The 23,541-nt window shown below is 33.6% G+C and overlaps 7 protein-coding genes across 8 annotated transcripts; 3 read left to right on the forward strand and 4 right to left on the reverse strand.

Annotated features, from left to right (window-relative positions):
- Positions 1–11,265: 11,265 nt before the first annotated feature.
- On the forward strand, positions 11,266–13,497 carry LOC105210206 (c-Myc-binding protein homolog). The gene is made up of 2 exons (XM_011181021.3): positions 11,266–11,427; positions 11,490–13,497. Exons 1-2 carry the CDS (start codon positions 11,416–11,418, stop codon positions 12,006–12,008), a joined length of 531 nt encoding a protein of 176 aa, XP_011179323.2. The 5' UTR covers positions 11,266–11,415; the 3' UTR covers positions 12,009–13,497.
- Positions 13,137–14,567, reverse strand: LOC105210207 (serine/threonine-protein phosphatase alpha-2 isoform). The gene has a single exon (XM_011181022.3). It carries the CDS (start codon positions 14,374–14,376, stop codon positions 13,468–13,470), a length of 909 nt encoding a protein of 302 aa, XP_011179324.1. The 5' UTR covers positions 14,377–14,567; the 3' UTR covers positions 13,137–13,467.
- A 615-nt stretch (positions 14,568–15,182) lies between these two features.
- On the forward strand, positions 15,183–16,986 carry LOC105210208 (sialic acid synthase). The gene is made up of 3 exons (XM_011181024.3): positions 15,183–15,501; positions 15,583–15,798; positions 16,170–16,986. Exons 1-3 carry the CDS (start codon positions 15,373–15,375, stop codon positions 16,947–16,949), a joined length of 1,125 nt encoding a protein of 374 aa, XP_011179326.2. The 5' UTR covers positions 15,183–15,372; the 3' UTR covers positions 16,950–16,986.
- A 74-nt stretch (positions 16,987–17,060) lies between these two features.
- On the reverse strand, positions 17,061–18,526 carry LOC105210209 (interleukin enhancer-binding factor 2 homolog). The gene is made up of 2 exons (XM_011181025.3): positions 18,111–18,526; positions 17,061–18,054 (listed from the first exon to the last, which is right to left on the reverse strand). Exons 1-2 carry the CDS (start codon positions 18,402–18,404, stop codon positions 17,164–17,166), a joined length of 1,185 nt encoding a protein of 394 aa, XP_011179327.1. The 5' UTR covers positions 18,405–18,526; the 3' UTR covers positions 17,061–17,163.
- Positions 18,527–18,761: 235 nt separating this feature from the next.
- Positions 18,762–20,052, forward strand: LOC105210211 (SUMO-activating enzyme subunit 1). The gene is made up of 3 exons (XM_011181027.3): positions 18,762–18,990; positions 19,046–19,474; positions 19,538–20,052. Exons 1-3 carry the CDS (start codon positions 18,884–18,886, stop codon positions 20,013–20,015), a joined length of 1,014 nt encoding a protein of 337 aa, XP_011179329.1. The 5' UTR covers positions 18,762–18,883; the 3' UTR covers positions 20,016–20,052.
- On the reverse strand, positions 20,043–21,210 carry Pros25 (proteasome subunit alpha type-2). Its single transcript, XM_011181026.2, has 5 exons — positions 21,049–21,210; positions 20,912–20,988; positions 20,599–20,854; positions 20,387–20,542; positions 20,043–20,327 (listed from the first exon to the last, which is right to left on the reverse strand). The coding sequence occupies exons 1-5, from the start codon at positions 21,087–21,089 to the stop codon at positions 20,135–20,137; spliced, it is 723 nt and encodes a 240-aa protein (XP_011179328.1). The 5' UTR covers positions 21,090–21,210; the 3' UTR covers positions 20,043–20,134.
- Positions 21,211–21,694: 484 nt separating this feature from the next.
- On the reverse strand, positions 21,695–23,478 carry LOC105210212 (proteasome subunit alpha type-2). 2 transcript variants are annotated; one of them, XM_054225881.1, is made up of 6 exons: positions 23,095–23,478; positions 22,860–22,936; positions 22,553–22,808; positions 22,235–22,378; positions 22,019–22,176; positions 21,695–21,964 (listed from the first exon to the last, which is right to left on the reverse strand). In XM_054225881.1, exons 1-6 carry the CDS (start codon positions 23,124–23,126, stop codon positions 21,960–21,962), a joined length of 672 nt encoding a protein of 223 aa, XP_054081856.1. In that variant the 5' UTR covers positions 23,127–23,478; the 3' UTR covers positions 21,695–21,959. The 2 variants fall into 2 exon arrangements, with proteins under 2 accessions (XP_054081856.1, XP_011179330.2); XM_011181028.3 differs by having other exon boundaries at positions 22,235–22,381.
- Between the last annotated feature and the right edge of the window lie 63 nt (positions 23,479–23,541).

Raw genomic sequence — 23,541 nt, forward strand, 5'->3', positions numbered from 1 at the left:
CTCGTACCTCATAGCAATTGAAATCTTATCTAGGCCGGCGAAACGAAAGCGAACGAAAGATAATTAATAAACAATATAACTCAGGCTCAGGGATAAGGGATGTTCTATTAGTTGTAGTTCGTCATTTATTTTTTTATTAGGAATGTATAAATCAAAGCGATAAAAGTCTTATAGCAGGTGATTTATATTTTTTTTCGCTAGCTAATGCTTCTTATTTAAATATCTTTTCATACTATTTAAAATATTAATTGTTACTGAAATACCAACTGCTGTGATGCTATTAAATTTACACACAATGCTACATAATTATACGTTCCACACTTAACTTGCATTGAATTGGGGATATGATGTCAAAATAGCATGGTAACCACATTTCTCAAACCAGGCAACCGAGTAAGTAAATAAGCCAAGCAGCTTGCTAAGGCTTTCAGTCAAACGAACTTAACGAACCAAGAAAAAGTGCCGTCAGTGACAGCAGCCCAGAGGTCATTAAATAAAAGTCTGCTCACTTGCTGCTGGTGCTGCAAACTGCACACAACTCTAGCACTACTTACCGTCTTCGGTCGCAACTGCACGTGTAATAATAGCCATAAAGTGTAGATAATAAATGAAAAATGAAAATGAAAAAAAAAATAATAATTTTTAAGAAATAAAAAATATCACTAAATGGCACTGGTGGCAGCATGCCAGGCAGCAGTTCACCGACTCACAGTTGATTTTTTAAATCCATTGCATGGCTCAAAACAATGCGACCACAAATACATACAGACATACTCGTACATTGGCACTTATGCTTTCGCAAAACGATCATCAAGTACACTTACAACAACAAAGCAAATTAAAACATTTGTCTACCTTTTAAAAAATGTTAAAAGTTTTATATTTCAACCACTTTCGGTTTTCACTGCACCAATCAGAAATTGTAATTTTTATTACACGCTGGTGGCAAGCTTTTCGGATGCTCCGTTATGCACAATGGCATCTTCAACTTGAGCTTCAAATCTTAAGTTACCATTGCGTCTGCGCCCTTCCACACTTAGCCCGGTCTATCAGACCGCGTACAACCATGTTGCAATGAAACACTTAAAGGGCGAGGTCAGCCAAGTGATTTAGGTTTGTTTTTTTACAAAAATTCAATCAAATACTTGTTCGTAACATACCGTTCATACCGGATTTGAATTTTTTTGTTGTTTTTTACGTTAATTGTTGTAAAAATTTAAAAATCTCCATCTTTACGCTTGCTTGTCTAAGAAGATGAATAATATAGAAAGAAAAGAATTATATCCTTGAAATAATATAATAAATATAAAATCAGTAAAACATGTATTACTATGTTTTTGGTTCCACTCTGTACATAAAGTAGGTTCTTTGCTTTTAGCACATAGAAGGCAACAAAACGATAATAACACTTTTTTTATCTCTAAGTATGAACCAAATTAGAAACAATTATTTTCGTCGAAGAGTCTTGTCGATCGCCTAAAACTTCTCATCGTCTTCGATGTGAGTTCAGCCTTATAGAGTGCAATTAGATTACCATTCAAAAGAACTTAAAGATGAACAGCATTGCAAGAGTATTCATATCTTATGACATATCGATATAGGTCCCTAAGTATACATAATCATGTATGTGAGAAATAAAAGATCATTTTCGAAGCAATCTTATTATGTTTGACTCTTTCAATTCCCATGTTGTTAAGTTAGACTCAAAATAATTTAGTTGCAAACTATTGTGTCTCTTTCGCCTCCACAGTTGTAGTTCACAATCTTCACTTATTAGTGGTAAATTTTTGTTATTATTCTACAATATATCTCCATATATTTTATTTTCATTATTTCATTTTATGTTTTTAGTTGTATGCAATCACATACGAACAAAAATCTTGTCCAAATATTATTTAGCAGTATTTTTAATGCGCTTCGGTCGCAATCCGAAATGAAAAACAATACTTGACACTTGATTTCAATGACAACATGTTCGTGTTATTCCTTTTGAGTGCACTGTCATGGTTTTTCGTATACTCGTCTCCTGAGGTTCACTGCATGCTTAGAGTCGAGCGTGAGCGTTACATCTTATCAACATAAGTACGTACCGTATGTGTTTGAAGATACAAGCATGTAATTTAAGTCAAATTGAAAGCTGTTTTTTTTTTGTAATTGGTATCGAAATACTCCAGTTGATGTTGGTGTTGAATAACGAATACTAAATTCAAGTAAATTGAAGTTAATGGAAAGACTAATAGGCAATAGGATGGAGGAAACGTTAATAGCGTCAGGTTTGAGGTATTATCAGTACTTCACACCAATTATCTACGCTCGTCGAATGTGTAAAGTTCTTCAGAACTTTTAAGGGCTATATAGAAAAATAAAATTATTTTTCTCTGAGATAATTCTAATTTTGAGAGTACAAAAAGTGCGCAGGCAACTACTCATTGCATACGATATAACCACATACGATGCCATTTATATTATATAACAATAGTGCAATGAAAATGCGGAATTCCCATGAAAATGTTATTGTTATCTTAACAGATATACTCATAGACAAACTTAATGACACTACACTTTACGCCCATAAGGGGCTCAAGCTAAAAAAAATGACACAATAAATATGTAGTGGAGTGACTTGGGTCATTTGACAATGTTTGTTTTTCAACATTTTCATTACGTTGACCGCGTTGACCCAGTTAATGTGTGCTATTATTTATACGTAATACAATATAAGGCAACACTTATGCTTGAGACTTATACATACATACATACATACAGATACAGATTCATACATTAACATATAGGTCGAAGTTTAACTGCCGCAATTGAAGAACGAGTAGTGTGCTGGGTACTTATGCTCTCGCATTGGCACTCCACCAATTGTATTCATACTTAGACGCATACTTATAAGCATATAAATAGATGGTAAATGGCAACACAGTTAACCAATGCATAAAGTTGGGGGCAGCAATAGCGCCACTGACCCACTGTGCTACAACGAGTACGTGCTAATGATCACTAGCAGATTAGGCCAAACGACGATGGAAACACAAAAAGCAAAATACCAAGCGTTGAAGACTCATACACACTGTTATAATCGCATGAGAGCAAAATTGTTGTAAACTGAAATGAAATGAAAGGAAAATTGTTATAATAAAGCGGGAAATAATGAGTGCGAAAATTGGCAAGGCATTTCAAAGCGTTTCTAAAGTCGCTTAAGTAGTGTTATGTCTTAAGTTTTTTCTTTGTATAGCAATTGTTGTTGCTAGAGATGTCAGTGGCGCACTGTTGGCGGTCGTTTTGCTTAACACATACTGTTATTTAATGTTGGTATGTTGAAGAAGATAATTTTTCAACACTCTTGTTTTTGGACTTGTGAAACTTGTGTGAAAAATAATAGTTTAAAATATTTAATACGATTTTATAAATATCAGGCAACTTCACTTTCATACAATAAAAAATGATATTAAAATATTTTTGTTTTTAAGTATTCTAGAAATATCAACGTCGGTGCTTGCTCACCCCCAATAATTGTTTTTCCTCTCTTCAGATTACCTCATTCTCGCAGCAAAAATGAAATAATTTGTTATTATCTGTAGCTTACATAATTGTTTTTTTAATACATGTTAGACTTCTTGTTTATCCAGAAGATTCAAAAGACCCTCAAAATACCTAGAGGAATTTGCTCTCATTGGTCATCTCTAGTTGAAAACGCTTTTATGCCCGACGCATCGATCAACTCAGACAGTTTATTTCACTCGTCATGGTTTAACTATTTATTTTTGTGGTTTGTTGTGACTCCAACCATCTGTGCGTTCCACTCGACGCGCTGTAATTGCAATTGCGCTAATGTTGTATGTGATTTGTATTTACCAAGCGTTTTCTTCGCAAATTACATGAAGAAATAGTGCAAATTGTGTGTGCGCACTGATGTGCGATGTGCATTGCTAATAAATAGAAAACATTAAAGAGCCAAGCAGCGGCTAAAACAAAAAACAGAAAAAACTTAGAGAGGGGGAAAACAACAAAAAATATAAATAAAGAAAAAAATGTTGTCAATGGTCGTGCGGAAACTCCAAAATTACACAATATTTACAAATCACGGTGTACCTAGCGGTTTTTAGGTCGAAAAATAGACGCTTAACTGAAGACATATCTTAAATGACGCATATTATTTCAAATAAAATAGCCGATTAAAATGCCTGACGCATTTATTTTCATTTGATGCGCTTTGTTTTGATTTTTATTTGTACACGAAGGAGACTTTTATTTAAAATATATTACAATTTTGGTAAAAAATATATAAATATATTTTAAGCATCAATTATATTTATATAATTGCTATTATTATAGGTGTGTTTTGATTACGCATATATATATATATATATATATATATATATATATCTTTTAAAATATCTATGAACATTTATATATGTATCTATGCTCTCACGAAAAATAGAGTGTATTTCAAGTTTGTTGCTTAAGTCTTTTGTTTACAATATCGTAACTCGTAATTACATGTATGGAGATGGCGAACCCGATACCCCAATCGATGACGATGGAATAGTTGTTACCCGACCATGAAGAAATTAGAAAAGCAATTACCCGCTTGAAGAACAACAAAGCGGCGGGGCCGATGGATTACCGGCCGAGATATTCAAATACGGCGGCGAATAACTGATAAGGTGCATGCATCAGTTTCTTTGTAGAATATGGTCGGAAGAAAGCATGCCTGACGATTGGAATCTCAGTGTGCTCTGCCCAATCCATTAAAAGGGAGACCCCACAATCTGCGCCAATTACCGTGGGATAAGCCTCCTCAACATTGCATACAAGGTCCTATCGAGCGTATTGTGTGAAAGACTAAAGCCCACCGTCAAGGAACTGATTGGGCCTTATCAGTGCGGCTTTAGACCTGGAAAATCTACCATGGACCAGATATTCACCATGCGCCAAATCTTGGAAAAGACCCGAGAGAGAAGAATTGACACTCACCATCTTTTCATCGATTTTAAAGCAGCCTTCGACAGCATGAAAAGGAGCTGCCTCTATGCCGCGATGTCTGAATTTGGTATCCCCTCAAAACTAATACGGCTGTGTAAGTTGACGTTGAGCAACACCAAAAGTTCCGTCAGGATCGGGAAGGACCTCTCCGAGCCGTACGATACCAAACGAGGTTTCAGACAAGGTGACTCGCTATCGTTCAATCTACTGCTGGAAAAAATAATACGAGCTGCAGAACTAAATAGAGAAGGTACAATCTTCTATAAGAAGCTGGTGTACGCCGACGATATTGATATCATCGGAACCAACAACCGCGGCGTTTGTTCTGCCTTTTCCAGACTGGATAAGGAAGCGAAGCGAATGGGTCTGGTGGTGAACGAGGACAACACGAAATATCTCCTGTCATCAAACAAACAGTCAGCGCACTCGTGTCTTGGCTCCCACGTCACTGTTGACAGTCATAATATTGAAGTTGTAGATAATTTCGTTTATCTGGAAACCAGCATTTACAACACTAACAATGTCAGCCTCAAAATCCAACGCAGAATCACTCTTGCCAACAGGTGCTACTTTGGACTGAGTAGGGAATTGAAAAGTAAAGTCCTCTCTCGACGTACCAAAATCAAACTCTACAAGTCGCTCATTATTCCCGTCCTGATGTATGGCGCTGAAGCGTGGACGATGACAACATCCGATGAGACGACTCTTGGGGTTTTCGAGAGAAAGGTTTTGCGCAAGATTTATGGTCCTCTCAACATTGGCAACGGCGAATACCGCAGACGATGGAACGATGAACTGTACGAGTTATACGACGACATTGACATAGTTCAGCGAATAAAAAGACAACGGCTACGCTGGCTAGGTCATGTTGTCCGAATGGACGAAAACACTCCAGCTCTGAAAGTGTTAGATGCAGTACCCGCCGGAGGAAGCTGAGGAAGGGGAAGGCCTCCACTCCGTTGAAGGGACCAGGTGGAGAGCGACCTGCTTACACTTGGAATCTCCAACTGGCGCCGAACTGCGAAGGAAAGAGAGGAGTGGTGCGTTCTCATTGATTCGACTATAACCGGCTAAACGGTTCAACGCCAATCACATACATACATATATGTGTGATAAGCGTGATTAATATCTGATACATGTATAAGTGTATGCATACAGGTGGTTATGAGTTTAGTGTATGTGGACTCCATTGACCAGTGGGTTGGGTGCGTGATGATCATACCGAGAATCGGGCTCTAAAATCTCTTCAAATGCATTTCAGACATTAAAAATATGTATTTTCATGGGTTATAAATGATTTCAAACCTATACTGAAAGAAACAATATACTCAAAATTGTGTTGAATAATCTTATAAATAAATAATTCAAACTTAGATGAAATCAAAACCCTCTATTTGACTGCCAACAACACTACATACTCTAGTCAAAGCGTCCTTACTTAGTGCACATTGACTTGTTTATTTTCGTTTAATTTGCCACACACATAAAAGGAATAAAAAAAAAACATTAACGTTAATAAAACGCATTGCCCTTCACAGTCATAAATTCGACGAAAAAGGGGGGTAATTGTTTAAATAGCAGATGAAATAGTAAAAATGAAATATTAAAAGCAATATGAGTTTTTAATTTTGTATCATTTATCATTGCCGTCTGAGTACAATGTGTTGAAAACCGACAAACTGAATATACATATATCTACATAGAAACTCGTTGAAATATCAAACTATTTCAAACTATTAAAGCGGTAGGCAGCTCAAAGTAGGTGTTGCTATGTTTATGTGTTTATGTATGTATATATAATCGTGTATATGAGCTATGTGATATATTTGAATCAATGGAACAGACGCACTTTGAAGGAATATCCAATTAAATGTTAAATGTTGTTGGCCTTAAAAGGTTAAAAGTGCTCAACTACACTTTGCCGCTGGCAATATATGAATGAGTATGCATACAATGAGAAAATATTGAACATTTTGTTTGCATTTACTGGTATCTTTTCAATATAACAATAACCACACAATCGTCTGTAAATTTGCTTGAAATCAATATGTTACTAAATTGGCAATTAGTTCAACTCATTTACGGTGCGCACGAAGAAAATGCGATCATTTACACCTTCGCTATTATACTATGTTCGAATCATCAATAAAATATATTCATACATATGTACGGTAATAAGTATGTATATTTGCCTAATAAAGTCATAAATATGGTCGCGTGCGCATGAAACGCCTTGCTATTGTTGTAATACAATGATCATTTTACTTGACTTGAGTTGTTCCGTGGATTTAGTTTCTATCACTGATATACATACATACATATGTACGTGTTTTTACTGTATTGCATTTTAGACGCATTTCCCATGCACTTGTTGTAGACCTCAGCCGGTATGGACTCTCGACCATTCAATAGTTTTCATTTTATGGACTGAATTCAGTTACGATGGGTTCTCCACAGCAGTAGTTTCTAATGATGGCTTTTGTTTCTCGTTTGTCCCAACATTCCAGCTGAAAAGTGACGGTCACACGTTACCTGCTCACAAATTCGTTTGTTTGCTTAGGAAAACCGTGGGGATCATCACGTTTACACTTATGCAATGCAATATTGAGAAAAGCAAATGAAAATATGAACAATTACCGGGCGACGAATAGGCAAAAAGGCCTCAGCTGAGGTGAAACAGGTTTTCGGTCAGTTGGCAAATATTGAATCCACCATAAATTTACCAAACAAATGCAACAAAGCATTGGCACAATAAACCGTTATATTGCAGTTGCATTTGTAATTGCCATGGCAAAAAGGATCTTCCCCGTTTTATGTAAGAGACAACCAAGAGGCAGTGGCTTCACATGCTAAAAGTAAACGTGATTTTATTTGTTTTTTGTTTTTCCTGCATACAAGTGAAATTTACGTTTAGCTACGAGTTGCATGCCACATGCGTTGAACAGTGAATAGCTGCCAGATAGTGGAGTTGGCGATTTCCACAATTATATGCAAATCAACCCGGAGGTTCAATCACAGCAGAAATTAGTGAAAAATAAAAAATGCAAAAAGGTGGGTGGTAAAGTTTGGCAATGCATAGGTTATGAATGTGAGTGAGTTGCACAGCTTTAACAGTCTCAAATGGGGTAGAAATTTTATGTGAGCTATCTTTATACAAAGACTAGCATACCGATTTTCATTTTCAGATTAAGATTCTCCATCACGGAGTCTTTTTGATAACCTCACCTGGGAACTATTTCCAGAAAGTTGAGATTCTAGCAATAAATATAGCGTATGCTATTCTGGATGAATATAGCTTTACAATGGTGAAAGAATTTTCGAAATCGGCAGAGTAGTTTTTGAGTTTATTCATTACAAACATACATACAAATCTTTGCTCTTTATAATAGTAGTATAGATTACCGATTGGAGTTGTGAAAATGGAATTTTATATTTTTTAATAAATTGTTTTCAAATAATATGGTCAGTTGAAAATTAAAGTAAATATTTGTAAGGCTTAATTCATAGTAAATATTTTTTGACCTTCTTCTCTAAACAGTAATCTTAGTTTGATGCTATCCTCAAAGGGCGTTCAAGGTGGTTAAACTTAATTATATATTATAGTTTAGTTACCAATAGAGTTCTGTCATCTCACGACCATTACTGCCATCAAATGCGCTACGTGTATAGCTGAATTGCAGATAAGGTACCGGCATGCGTGAATGGTTACGTCTCGTTGCTTCTTCGCCTCATCCCACACCTCATTAATGGGCTTTTATGCAATTTCTGCGCATATTCATGTGCATACGCGTATGTTGCACAAATACCAGTTTTCAAGATAATTGAGGAAATGCAAACTCCACTGGTGGAGTTAGACGAAAAGGTACGGTACGGTGCAAATAGGCCAGCATGAGTGTGCAATAACAAGTAAACAAACAGCTGTGCGAAATTTTTAACAAAGATAAATAAAAACCTATATACTTTTATGTTGCCCGCATTGATTATGGCCACCAATGTTGACATGACTACACATTTAGATATATATATATATATATTACTTTTGCATGGGTGACATGCCACACCAAGCTTAAAACTATTACATAAATTTGCATTTGTTATTTTCAAAGTTTTGTAACTTCGCGTAACCTGCTGGTGATTTAAAAAAAAATGTTTGAAATATAAGCACAACTGAAGTTGTGCATACAGTATAAATTGACTGGTGTATGTACCCATATTATCTTTGTTCAGGACATTTTGTGATGATACGTGTTATTGTTGTTGTAAAAATTGCCAACAATTTATTTTGCTATATCATTGTCTTGGAATTAAACAAAACTACATTAACACTCAACGGATATTGAATTTTGAATTTTTTCGAAAAAAAATTTGTCAAAGTAAAATTTTGTGTATGAGAAGTTATCGATTATAACAATTTGTTTGAATAAACTATATCGGTAGCAGATTTTATTTTGTATATTCAGTAAGATTTTGCATATATTTTACATTATTTTCAATAGTTCAAAAATCGTATGTGAAAATCTTTAATTCTAATTTCCAAAAGCTTATTGCACCACCCTCATGCTATGCTTCGGCAATCGGTAATTCAAATCAACAACCGTTATATTGAATGGTATTGACCTTTAAGATTCCAGTGAATGTGAGCCACTCAAAACACAAATAAATCCACACATGTTTACAATGAGTGTTGTGGCTCCATGACTCAACATATTGTTATAATTTGTAAAACAAAAAATATTTTTGAAGATAATCCAACTATTGAGTTATTTCTCTATTATTACTTATGTAGATATTTTTCATTAATTTGAATTGGATTTTTGCATGCTAAATTTTTCAGCACATGGTCAAGTTGCTATTTGAGCAGCACAAGCAATATTGCGTCTCATTACATTTTATTTATGAAACATTCGCAACATGTTGCATATAGCATATAATATTACGAGACAAATTGAACAATATATAAAACATAAATAAATATTAAAAATACATTAGTCCTAATTATCTAGCTATGTTGAAATTTAGATTACATGCATTTGCTGTACATAATAAAATAATCGTGAACTTATGTACTCACAAAAACGGCGGATGTTATGAAAATCGGAAAACAAGCAAAAGTGCAGAGCTTAGCCGTCGACTAAGGTAACCAAGCATTATCCATGGTCATAACAGCACATTGTGACTGCCAATATCATGGCCTTTAGTAAGAGTTGTATATTTTCTATTTTTTTTTTGTTTTTTTTTTTTTGTTTTGTTATTTAATGTCTTTTTATTTCTTGTGTACCTTTTTTTTGAACACTGTCGTATACTGATCACGACAAGTATTTTGGTGAAATACATACAATTTACATTTCACATTGAATACCACGTTAAAAAGAGGGCGCGCAGCGAATTGCAGTGAAGTCGGGATCAAGTCGTAAAAACAGTTAAAACTGAAGGTGAAAACTCTGTTGCGTTGGTGTTGATGCGGCTTGCTAACGGCGGCGGGGATAGAGGGAGTAAGGCGATCGGGCAATGGCCATTGAATTTATGTAGTTATAGTTGTTGGTTTTTGTCAGTAACTCTGCAACAACTTCCTGATGTCTCGCATTTCAGTTCATGTAAAATAAGTTCACACAAAGCAATACCAGTTAATATACTGATCGAAATAAAAAGAAAGTAAGCAAATATATTTATTTGTACTGTCAAATAAAAAAACACAAAATTACGTTAAAAATACTGAGGACAGTGATACAAAATTTAACCTATACATTTTATGAAAAGCGATTATCGTGATATATATACGCTTGACTATTATATGAAAAACTGAATTTATATTTGTCGCTAGACTTAATTTCTTCTATAAGGTTTAGAACATTTATAACGTCCGGAACATGACACTTGGTATATGTGAATTAGATAATAATTAGTAATATTATAATAAATAAGAAATAAGAAATAAAGAAAGACCAAGTTTTACAATTCTTGGTACCAAATTAAGCAAAACATTTTTATCTTTTTTATATACATATTTATTATAAAGTAACCCGGAATAACGGAAATCCATGTAATCTATATTGAAAAATAGATGTCGCTGTATCCCTATTTCTGGTTTGAAACTTTGATATAGATAAAAAGTCAGCTATTAATTTGGTAAGATTTTGATTAATACATTTTACTTTTACATCAACTATATGGCATTAACTCTTTGAAATCAGTATTTATAAGCTACTTTATATTAAAATCTATTTTAACGAACCTTTATTAATAAAAAGAAATTTTAAGTTCTAACTACATCTAAAAGCATCTGTACCCTTTCGATTATTCGATATTTTTACAATTTGTTTTATTGAACTATTTGACATTTGCGTTCATTTGTGGGTTTGAAATCCTGTTGCTTTTACAACCCGTTTGCTTTTACGATTAAATTAAATTAGAATCTGCAGGAAAATGGCGTTCAAGGTACTAAATATATAACAAAATGTATAACTAAGAGAAATATAATATTGTTTTATTTATAAAAGCCCATAGATCCAAAACGTGATGAGTTTCGCCGCTATCTTGAACGATCCGGTGTAATAGAGGCCTTGACGAAAGTATTTGTAAGAATCGTAAAAGAGCGTCCAGAAAATCCTCTCGACTATTTGCGTAATAACCTAGGAGATGCTTTGCATCAAGCTGACAGCGTGTCGTATTTACAGAGCGAACTCGAAGAAGCCCGTAGTGAAATACAACGATTACGTGGTATAATTGAAAGCATTAACCCTGATGCTCTGAGGGAGCCAGAGGATGTAGAGAAGAAAAATGATGAAGCAACAGAGAATCAGGAGAAATGTGTTGAGGAGAATGCAAAAGATCAAGAATCTGAATCTGAACCTGTGGTAGTTACAAATGAATTGGAGATCGCATCAAAGGCAGAGTCTCCTGTGCAAAGTAATTCATCACGAAATGATGATACAGTTAAAAATTCAGAAACTCCTGACGATTCTGATACTGCTAACAATGCAAGCAACTTGACAGCAGCACAAACTGACAATAATTGAATCCTAGCCCGTCCATAACTTAGTTCAGTACGAATCTGAGTTCCTTATTTTAGAAGGCACAAAAAGTATTATATATATATATATGTATACATTCATTATACCATGCTTAATAAAGTGATATGTAAAATCGGCATACCTTACCGATCCATAATAAACATTTTCTCGATCAAATTGGTTTTAGTAAACACCATGATTTTTGTTTACTCCACAAAATCCCACTTATAAGCTTATCTTTTACATTTTTATCGACTGCCCTCTGACTGGTCCATATAATTTAAGTAGTCATTACTCATATTTTAAATTTCGATTATATGGGTTCGCGCGTCATTTAATATTACACAATATCACAATTTGAAATCAGACTTTTACTACGCAACAGTTTTCCCATATCTTCAAATTACAAAAAATAAGTCAAATATTACGCCAGATATTTATTTAATTCATTTTAATAAGTTGTGTATAATGTATTTAGTTATTAATACATACAAATGATGTTTAATAATACAGATATTGATTAATAATATTAAGCATATGTGTAAATGTATATGAAAAACATCTTATTTTAGGGGACTATTGTTCATGACAATCAAAAAATCTAGAAGAAATAATTTAATTAATCCCAAAATATAAAGAAGTTATGTGTATGTAAAAAATTTGTTTGATAACTTTACAATTTATTATGGATTGAATTTCCTTTTAATAAGAAACCAATGGAGCGACGAAAAGACACCAACTAGAAAACTAGTCACATGAATAATGAAATGATGTAGCCTACTCAAATTTTGATCAGCTTGTTAATAACATAATATAACCCCATCTTCGAGGCTTTTGCTTTGCACATGTCCAATTGATATATTTAAGAAATTTCTTATTACACTTTTAATAAAAAAAAAAAATTATGTTGTTAGTGTTCTGTGGTTTATAATTTTTCTTACTGTCCATGGAGAGTAAAATATATATATTTTTTTTTCAGATCAGCGTCGTTATACAAAGTGTTAATTTAGCACATGGTTTCAAGAAACAAACTATTTTAAAAAATAATATAACAATTGTTTACCAGCATTTGATTAACTAAACCCGATCAAAACCGATAGGGGTAGATATTGGCTCGGTCAAAATGAATGAGAGTGCCGTTTGTTGTTGATTTATTCATGCAATTACATGTATTACATTTAAGTAAAATTTAAGAAAAAGTATTTTTGTTAATTAAATGTTTTTGTTTTATTTGTTTTTTTCTTTCATCCGTCTGCGTTTTTTGTTTTCTTCTTGGCTCCATGTCTGTAAAACTGGTTGTTTTCCTTCCCCTTTTGATTTTATAATTCAAATCAACTTTTTTAACAATTACTTCGCCTTTTTTTTTGCCGTTGCTATATTCTTGTTTAGACATATTACTATTATAGTGTGTTGTTACTGTTGATGTTTTTATTGGTGCACATGCAGCAGCGACTATTTGTTTCGCTTATTTTTTACGTTTATCTGCCGGTTTCAATATCTGAAACGAGCACATTAAAGAGTCATCCACAGACATCATAGCGCCGGCATTGTCAAATTCACCACAATAGTTTGGTGCTGAAAAAAGCGTCACCAATTGCCGCTTTGCGAAAAATTCGTAGCCATCTTCGACCACCTGATGAGCACGGCAAATCAAATCAAAATCATGCTTTTGGAGGAATTTACCAACAACTTCAGCGCCGAATGTGAAACTAACTCCACGATCGTTCTCGCCCCAGCCCATGGTATCTTTGTCTGGATCAGACCATAACAAATCACAAAGCAAACCTTGATCGGGGACATCTGTAGGTCTCATTATACGTCGAATTTGTTCCATTGATGATAAATCAGGACTGAGACCACCATGGCAGCAAAATATTTTCTCATCAACGATAGCAGCGACTGGCAGACAATTGAAACAGTCCGTGAAAGTTTTCCACAATTTTATGGTATAACGACGTTTGCACTCGTCGTAAAATCCATAGATACGATTTATACTGGCGCACTCATGATTACCACGCAACAGGAAGAAGTTCTCAGAATACTTAATCTTGTACGCCAAAAGCAAGCAAATAGTTTCCAAAGACTGCTTACCACGGTCAACGTAATCTCCCAAAAATAAGTAGTTGGATTCTGGTGGAAAACCGCCATATTCGAAGAGACGCAACAAATCATAATACTGACCATGAATGTCTCCACAAATTTTTAATGGTGCCTCCAATTCTAGCAAAATTGGTTGTGATAGAAATATCTCGCGCGACTTCAGACAAAGCCCACGAATTTCGCTCTCCGATAATTGTACATTCTTTCCAGGCCTTGCACCACGCACCTCCAACAATCGTGAAATTATGCTGTCAATGTTCATTACGTCAGCCATTTTGGTTAGCTATTTGCGTTATTAAACGTGTGTACTTGTAATTTTTACGTTTTTTATTGGCAAATCTAAAGTGTGTTCCCTGTTTAAATATTATTAAATATTTTTAGTAAATTTTTCACAGCTACCAGAAGATCGAAGAGCGAACACACAAAGACTGACAATCGGGCCGAGTTAACCCAGCGCACGAATACTATCAACACACAATCGGTTCAATACAATAGAATATGGCCGAAACAGAGAACGATCCGTTTCGAATCCACTTGTTCTAAGAATTAATTTAATGTAAAAATAGTTATGCGTAGTTATTGAATATCATAGGAATATTTAGTTTTTGTTTTAAAAAATATTTTTTAATTATTCATTATTTTACCTTTTGCCAAAATAAGTTTAATGTGAATAATATTGAGAATTTTTAGATGACCATATAAATATATATATTTTATGAATTATGTTATTATGACTTTTTCTTTAATTGTTGTGCCCATTCAATATTTGTTTACAAATAATTTTTATTTTAAAAATTTCGTTCGTCTATACATATATTCTGACCTACCGTTTTTGATACTGGGCATAAATATTACTTTCCAAGCGGTAAAGATAAGTGTACCGGTTCAATTCTAACCTAAAGTGTGTATATGTAAATATACAAGCGCAATCATAGGATAACTGACAAGCGTATGATTGAGATAAAAAGAATGAAAACCACCACAGGGTTGTATTTCCTATTCCATTCCCGAAAAAAGTGCCAATTTTATAAATGTACTGTTTTACAATTCCCTTAAAATTTTGTGTGTTCATTACCGTTGTATTTGTTTAATGTTTTTGATAGTTCCGTAATAAGAAATAGACACTAATAAAAATAATATTTTTACGAAAGGCATTTTCAAATGTTCATTGACTTTTTTTTTCATTCTGGCATCTTTGTGAGCTATTTAAATCAATTGCTTATTTAATTCTGTTAATTAATATAGTTTCTTTGAAGATCAGTTTTTAATAATGATATCATTAAATTTGGGACATAAAAAAATGTTTTCTGATAGCGGTACCGTATATATAATTGCGGAAATAGGACAAAACCATCAAGGTAATCTTAATACCGCAAAGGAAATGATATCGAAAGCCAAAGTATGTATGCATTTAAACATGTACAAATATCATAAATTATATACATATTTACATATGTATTTACTTCTACATTTGTTTTAGATAATAGGATGTGACTGCGTAAAATTTCAAAAATCGTGCCTTCCAGCAAAATTTTCGAAAGCAGCCCTTACACGCCCTTATATATCAGAGAACTCTTTTGGCAATACTTATGGTGAACATAAGGAATTCCTGGAGTTTAGCGAAAACCAATATAGAGAATTACAAACATGTTCGAAAAATATTGGAATAGATTTTACTGCATCAGCTATGGATGAGGTAAGAACTAGCATATTTGCAAGTGTAGTATTTTAGAGTATTAAATATATATACATGCATACATACATACATGCATACATTTGATCATGTTTAAGTATGTCAAGTCCCTAATTTAATGCAAACGCATTAATTAAACAATTTCAAAACGGTATAATATATATGTGAACTTCGTTTTTAAATTTATAGATATAACTATGTATCTACCTTCCAATCTATTCATTATAACAAATTTTATTTACTGTTCAAATTGAAAATTATTATTTTTGTTTCTCCTGAAAAATTTTAAGATATGTACTCATAACATTGTAAACTCAATTTTGATTAATCAGAATTCGTGAATACATAACTATTAAAACAAATTACTTTCTTAGATCTCTTTAGATTTTTTAAATGAGCTGAATGTGCCTTTTATAAAAATAGGCTCCGGAGATGCCAATAATGTTCTGCTTTTGAGGAAAGCAGCAAAAATGGATATTCCCTTAGTTGTATCTACAGGAATGCAAACGACTGAAACCATCCAGAAAATTGTTGATATAATGGAACAAAGTAACAAAACTAATTACGCCTTAATGCATTGCGTTTCTGCTTACCCTACTGATCCAGAGGATTGTTCTTTACAAATGATAACTCGTCTAAAAGAGCAGTATCCCAACATAGTAATAGGATATTCTGGTCATGAAAGGGGCATTGACATAAGTAAAGCAGCTGTGCTATTAGGAGCCAGAATTATAGAACGACATTTTACTTTAGATAATAATCAGAAGGGTTCAGATCATAAATGTTCATTGGAGCCCCATGAATTTAAAAGCCTTGTTGATGAAATAAAGGTATTAGAAAAACTTCGTATATTGAATAAGGAACAAATTTTGAATATGTTTGAACATCAGAATGTTATCAAATTGGCTTTGAAGGATATAAAGTCAAAAATTATACTTCCAAGTGAAATGCAATGTAGAAATAAATTAGGAAAATCAATTGTGGCGACTAGGTTTTTGAAAGCTGGTAATATTTTAAATGTATGCGATATTTGTATTAAAGTAAGTGAGCCAAATGGTATATCTGCCGAATATTTTGATTCTGTAATAGATAAACAGATCGCAGCCGATGTGAATGGCGATTCGCCTTTAATGTGGCATCACATTTCTGTTTAATTTTAATTAGTTTTTCTGAATATATGTCATTAGTCAAGCCTTGTATCATTCCATAACGAAAATAATGCAATACATATTATTATTGAAAGAAATATAATAATACTCGAATAATAAATTATATGAAAACTGTTTGTATTGATGTATGTGACGTGAATTTATTTGCATATTTTATTAAATTAAATGTAAGATTGTTTTAATAAAATTTAGTAAGGATCTACTCAACTGTGTCATCATCTGCTACACCGTCATTTTCCACAGCTTCCATATCTTCCTCACCCTCACCGTCTTTCTTATCAGCTGGTTTCTCATACACCGCCTCTAGAGGTGAGACTACTACTCCATTCCATACAGACATTTCCCGAACTATACTTGTATTTCCCTCCAAACCAAGTATATGTTTATATCCACCGTGGGCAAGAACACGTAGAAGGGTTTGAGCAGTTAAACAACAAACATCTTGTTGTTCCAATGTCATTGCAGTATGCACGCGAATGTGACCCGGTTCACAGGGATCCGTTATACCAGCTGAACCGGGCAAAAATAATCCCGCAGAAAGCAATTGAAAAACTCGTCTGAATGCCAAATTTATTGGCAATGCTTGACGGGAAGGATTATTCATGATAGACAAATGAGCGATTAAATCGAGCATCCAAGGTGAAAGTGGCGCGAAAGCTTCAAATCTTCTTGTGAGATCTTTTAATATACGAATCAACACTTTGATAGAAGAGTGATGAGCATTTTCCTCAAACCATCTTGTATGGCGAATAGCAGCGAGATGTGCTTGCATTAGCTTCTGATCAAGGTGTATATCCGCTTCTAATTTTCGTAAATTTTGAGGAAGTGTTGCTATCAAAATTCGAACTTTAGCTTGCCAGTTTGCCACATCAAACCCACGGTCATGTATTGTTGTGTATATTTGATCGGCTTTTGTTAATACTTCAGTTTTCATAGCATTTTTAAGGTCGGATTCAACCTTTTTAGCCAATGCTTCGCATGCTTCTTTTGTTGGTAAAGTTTTAAGTATGACAACGATATCAGCTACATTATTTCCAGATATCATTGTACCTTTTTTAAACGATCCCACTTGACGCACCTCTTCCAATTGCTACAAGAAAAAATCATATATTTTCGAACACAAAAGATGAATTCTAAGCAACTTACACATGTATTAAAATCGCCAGGTGCTACCACTAAATTATCTAGAACTGATTGAACTTTAGTCACTAAATTTCCAATTGATGTTTGCTCAGCTGGCGTTGGACTTAAGTCTTGGTTACGCTTTAATAGGGCTGCAGTGAGATTAGTATCATCAACCGAAGGCGACACTTTTGGAAATAGAACCTCAGCAACTAACGTCAAATCGAAAGGATGTCGTGGAATGAACGTCTTTTTAAAAGGTGGTCGATGGAGTCCACCTCGGATTGGTCTACCTCCCCGCATAGCTCCTCGCACCATTTTTCTATTTGACGAATTAATGATTGCAATTGTTTAATAGAAAAGTGCTCTGAAAAATAGTTCTGATACCACACTTCACAATACGAAAACCGAATATATCGATTGGGAATTGTTCCTTAAATAGTGATGTGTGGAAACTATAAAAAAAATAACTCAGCGTTTAATCGGTTGCTTAAAATTACAAATTTAAATAAGAATTTCGATACAGTTAAACAAAAAATAGTGAAACTAAAGGAAAATAAAATTTGTTTCAAATATTTACTTGTATTTATTAAAATTATTAATGTTATAAGACGATAGTCTTAACTATAATCGATTGTTAAATCGATTGTTGGAAGCTCAAGTAGTATTCGCGGTCATAGCTATGTTGGTAGCACTGTGAGTCGGCGTTTTTATTTGCGAATTTCTTTTTAACATTTCTATTCTCAACCAAAAGTATAAAGTTAATTTAAAAGTCTAACAAAATATTTTATACAATCATGGAAGTCGATAAAAATGAAAGTGTTAATGGTGTGGAATTAACTGAAGCAGAAAATGAGTTGTATGACAGACAAATTCGACTTTGGGGCTTAGAATCGCAAAAAAGGTATACAAACAATATTCATATCATTTTATTGTCATTTAATTTTCATCAAATGCAGGCTTCGTACAGCGAAAATACTAGTTTCTGGATTAAGTGGAATCGGTGCAGAAGTGACAAAAAACATTATTCTCTCCGGTGTAAACTCTGTAAAGTTACAAGATGAAAAAGTTGTTACAGAAGAAGATTTTTGCGCTCAGTTTTTAGTGCCGCGTGCTGCGATTGGGCAAAATCGTGCAGAAGCGTCAATTGAACGAGCGCGTTCTTTAAATCCTATGGTAGAGATATCAGCCGATACAGAACCGCTTTCCACAAAAGAAGCTGATTATTTTGCAAAGTTTGACGTCGTAGTTGTGATCGGTGCATCCAACTCGGAATTAATACGTGTGAATAACATCTGTCGGGAAAACAAAGTTAAGTTTTTCGCCGGTGATGTTTGGGGAATGTTTGGCTATTGTTTTGCAGACCTACAGGAACACAGTTTTGTTGAGTAATAATATTTAATAATTACACGCTGTAATAATTTTTTAATTGAAATTTCAATCTTTTGCAGAGACGTGGCGAAGCATAAAGTCATTTCAAAGCCTAAGGAAAAAGTAAAGACTGAGTTAGTCACTGCCGCTGTGCAACGAACATTGAATTTTCCATCTTTCGATGCAGTTGTGGATTTCGACATCAATTCAGCTGCTTATCAGAAAAAGCTTAAACGTACCGGTCCCGCTTTAATATTATTACGCGTTCTTCAAGAGTTTCGAGAAGCTTTCAAGCGTGATCCTTACTATAAAACTCGTGATGCCGATGTTTCAGAATTGCAGCGTATTCGAAACGAAACAACAAGCGTGAACGCATTATCTGACGAATATTTTGAGAACGTGTTCGCTCAAGTTTCACCCGCCGCAGCAGTGGTGGGAGGTGTTTTGGCACAAGAGATTATCAAAGTCGTTTCTAAAAAGGAAGCACCTCATTGTAATGTATTTCTATTTGATCCAGATACATGTTGTGGATTCATAGAAACGATTGGTTTAAATTAACATCGTATCAATAAAAATAAAACAAAATATACTGTAACCGATTTTATTTTATCCGTCGGGGGTTATTTAAATTACGTTTTAATAAAAAATAAGTAGGAAAGTATGAGTTTCCCGCAAACTTAGTTTGCATTAGATAGGTGGTCATCGATCTCTGTGGGTGTTAAACGCCTGAAGCCTTTTTCGGTGCAGATTCCTACTTCTATGTTATCTTTAGTCATTACGCCTTCAAATCCACCTTTTAATGTACGCATGGCGTCGACTACTGCATCATCCAGTGATTGAGAAACAGAGTTGTTGGATTGCAAGTTAAATCTACAGCATATTAAAGATTTTATTATTATTAGTTTAATGCCATAGAGATATGGAAATACCTTTTTTCCATATATGTTTTACAGCTTTGTGCATTTTTACCGAGGGCGGTAGCTTTCCACGCGAAAAATGCACCTGTGGGATCACATTGGAATAGATAAGGTTTTCCAGAATCCCAGCCACAAATCAGTAAAGAAACTCCAAATGGCCGCACACCTCTAAATTAGTTTTGTATTTAAGAATGAATGACGGTTAATGCTACAAATGTTCTTACCCTGACTGAGTATATTCTTGCATTACATTTGCAACTTGTTGAACTAATTGTGATACAGGCATAGGTTCTTTGTAAACTAAAAAGTATTGTTGAGCCATTTTACGAGCTCTTTTAAGAAGTGGACGATAATCTGGTACTAGCCCCGAGTACACCATGCCAATATGATCAGTGATTGGTTCAACACGATGAACGCTGTGTTCTTCATATAAAGGTGACTTGTACTTATTTTCAGTAGCAATAACAACACCATCCGAAGCTGGAAATATTATATCAGAATTTATATTTCTCTTTCTATATTTTATTGAGAACCTACCAACTATTCCCACTGATGTAGCGCCAGCAGCAACTGCTGCCAAAGCATATTCCAACTGCACCAATTTACCTGAAGGACTGAAAACATTACAGGATATTCATTAGGTTATGTTTTTGCATAAATTTGTGAAATCATACCTGAAAGTAGTCAGCGAAAAACTATAGCGTTCAGAAGCCATTTTTGTTACTAATTTTTTAGTTATTTAAAATTCTACAATCTCTGTACCGCAACAATACTACAAATTCCAAATGACACAGCAAAGCTAAATCGCAATGTCAAATTTTTAATTGTCATATTCTTGCATAGATTCCCAGTGTTGCCGTAATTCTTTACATATTACATGTTAAAAAATTATCGTTTGATTTTAGAATAAATAATTTGGAAGTTTATGAAAATTAAAAATGTTCAAAGAATTGGAATACTATCAGAAAAAACAAATAGAAAGATGGTCTTAAAGAATTGATGTATGTTGGGAATGGATTTAAAGACTTTTGTAATATATGTAGATAACATTTTCACTGAACGCATTTCTGATAAATATCGATTATTATTGAGAAATCGTTTGTAAAATTATCTAAATATAAAAATCTGTACCTGTAATAATAAATTTAATTAATTTAGTTTTTCAAAATAGTCCAATTATTTGTTAATCTCTATCTTCTCCTACTTCGGTGTAAATCCACATATAATATAAACAACTCCTTTGCAATATATTCTACACTACTCGTTCGGGACTCGTTGTTTTGCAAGGCGCTCAAAATACTTAATTAAAAAAAATTCGTATTCGTATTCTATTTCACTAAACAAAGTCAAAATCAATAACCTCGATTATCCAGGATATTCTGTACATATAATCGTTTTTCCTGGTTAATGGAGGTTTAATTTTGTGTGCTTTTTATTTTAATTAGATTATACATTGTTTATACATATAATTATTTTGACAATAAAGTTACTTCGTAAGAATGTATTTTATGTACATATGGAAATAATATAAGCGCTAACACATTTTGCAATCCAATAGAAAACAACAACAAATTGCTTTGTACGGTTAATCTATAAAGAGGGAATTTGGATTTTATTTGTCTTTTGCCGGTTAGCAGATATTACCTGTTAAAAACTTTTCAGTGGATGGAAGCCGCCTAAAGCCTCTTTTGTTGTACAACCCTATTTCGACGTTACTGCGAGTTAAATCGCCCTTTACCGCTTTTAATTGTGCTAAGCTAAATTGGCAACATCTCTCTTCCGTATTCAACCAGTTCTTGTTCCTGTTAAAATGAACATAATATGTATGTGGTTATAGTAAGGATTATCACTAGAACTTACATATTCTTTAATATTTTATCATGATCAACACCCACTGCAGCCGAAGCTAAGTTTAAATATTGACCTGGTGGATTACATTGAAATAAATAAGGGCGATTTTCGTACCAGCCACAAATTAAAAGAGATACACCAAAGGGGCGTAGTCTACTGAAAAAAGTAAAATTAAAATTCTTATAAAAATATATAATTTAACTGAAATAAGTAAATATTAATTAATTATAAGCATGTACATTAAATGTTGTTAGTTTTAATACCGTGTAGGAAGAGAAATTTTATTATTTGAAAACTATAAAAACAATATTGAATTTAAATTCTTACGCGGATTGAGTGTACTCCTGCATCAATCTTCCGATTTTTTTTACTAGCTCAATCACTGAAATTGGTTCCCCCGTATTTAAGAGGTACTCCTGTGCGGCTTTGCGAGCAAATTTTAAAATTGGATTATAATCTGGTTTGTAACCAGAATACACCATACCAATATGTTCGGTAATTGGTTCGACTTTATGTACTCCCTGCTCATCATAAAGTAAAGAGTTATGCGAATTATCGGCCGCAATTACCACGAAATCTTCTCCTGTGAAATATAATTATAATGATGCTATTTTTTTTGTTAATTAATACTTACCAACTATGCCTAGTGATGGCGCTCCAGCATTAACAGCTAATGCAGCGTATTCAACTTGCAACAAACGACCGTCTGAGCTAAAAAGATAATTTTTCTAATGTATGTATTTACTAATTATTGAGTGCTGGAAGGATAACTTCATCTTTGAGCCGGTATTTTCACCAATACTTACACATATGTATGTTTACATTAAAAGGATTTAAAAAATGGATTATTTTCAAAATTGCTAATATACCTAAAATTCGTGAAATCATCCGGTGCAATCATCCTTTGTTACAGTTTGTTATGCTCAAATTAATGATAAGCTAATAAAAAGTAAACATTTAGTGAATTTAGTGAAGACAAACTTTGACATCGGGTACAATCGATTTTTTTTTGGGCGCTAAACAATATAAAAATCGATATCAGCGAATGACGGTAATTACTAAGGTAATTAACGGTAATGATTGCTCGCAAACGTTACTTTTACATTGATAATTATGTAAAATCAACTATTATATTATTTAGAACGCGCTTTTACTTAATGAAAGATATTATACTGTGGAATTGGTTAAAAAATTGATCCAATACAATAAATTCAAAGTTTTACAGCTAATATATGCTAGATTTAGGTAAGAGTTATTATATAAGAATTTTTTCTCTGTTTGTGAAAATATGCAGAGCAAAATTATTAGTATTTTTA

Source organism: Zeugodacus cucurbitae, chromosome 2 (genome assembly GCF_028554725.1).
Source record: "Zeugodacus cucurbitae isolate PBARC_wt_2022May chromosome 2, idZeuCucr1.2, whole genome shotgun sequence".
In the NCBI taxonomy this organism is placed as follows: Eukaryota; Metazoa; Arthropoda; class Insecta; order Diptera; family Tephritidae; genus Zeugodacus; species Zeugodacus cucurbitae.

Bases quoted from the DNA above. Each gene is read 5' to 3' on its own strand.
- LOC105210212 (XM_011181028.3), bottom strand. From the start codon at position 23,126: ATGATTGCACCGGATGATTTCACGAATTTTAG. The intron at 22,937-23,094 runs GTATATTAGCAA...TTATCTTTTTAG, and splicing joins GATGATTTCACGAATTTTAG to CTCAGACGGTCGTTTGTTGC. The intron at 22,177-22,234 runs GTAAGTTCTAGT...TCATTTTAACAG, and splicing joins GATAAAATATTAAAGAATAT to GAACAAGAACTGGTTGAATA.
- LOC105210207 (XM_011181022.3), bottom strand. From the start codon at position 14,376: ATGGCTGACGTAATGAACATTGACAGCATAATTTCACGATTGTTGGAG.
- LOC105210211 (XM_011181027.3), top strand. From the start codon at position 18,884: ATGGAAGTCGATAAAAATGAAAGTGTTAATGGTGTGGAATTAACTGAA. The intron at 18,991-19,045 runs GTATACAAACAA...CATCAAATGCAG, and splicing joins GGCTTAGAATCGCAAAAAAG to GCTTCGTACAGCGAAAATAC. The intron at 19,475-19,537 runs GTAATAATATTT...AATCTTTTGCAG, and splicing joins CAGGAACACAGTTTTGTTGA to AGACGTGGCGAAGCATAAAG.
- Pros25 (XM_011181026.2), bottom strand. From the start codon at position 21,089: ATGGCTTCTGAACGCTATAGTTTTTCGCTGACTACTTTCAG. The intron at 20,989-21,048 runs GTATGATTTCAC...TAATGTTTTCAG, and splicing joins TTTTCGCTGACTACTTTCAG to TCCTTCAGGTAAATTGGTGC. The intron at 20,855-20,911 runs GTAGGTTCTCAA...TAATATTTCCAG, and splicing joins TACATCAGTGGGAATAGTTG to CTTCGGATGGTGTTGTTATT.
- LOC105210209 (XM_011181025.3), bottom strand. From the start codon at position 18,404: ATGGTGCGAGGAGCTATGCGGGGAGGTAGACCAATCCGAGGTGGACTC. The intron at 18,055-18,110 runs GTAAGTTGCTTA...TTTTTCTTGTAG, and splicing joins CTGGCGATTTTAATACATGT to CAATTGGAAGAGGTGCGTCA.
- LOC105210208 (XM_011181024.3), top strand. From the start codon at position 15,373: ATGATATCATTAAATTTGGGACATAAAAAAATGTTTTCTGATAGCGGT. The intron at 15,502-15,582 runs GTATGTATGCAT...CATTTGTTTTAG, and splicing joins AAATGATATCGAAAGCCAAA to ATAATAGGATGTGACTGCGT. The intron at 15,799-16,169 runs GTAAGAACTAGC...TTACTTTCTTAG, and splicing joins CTGCATCAGCTATGGATGAG to ATCTCTTTAGATTTTTTAAA.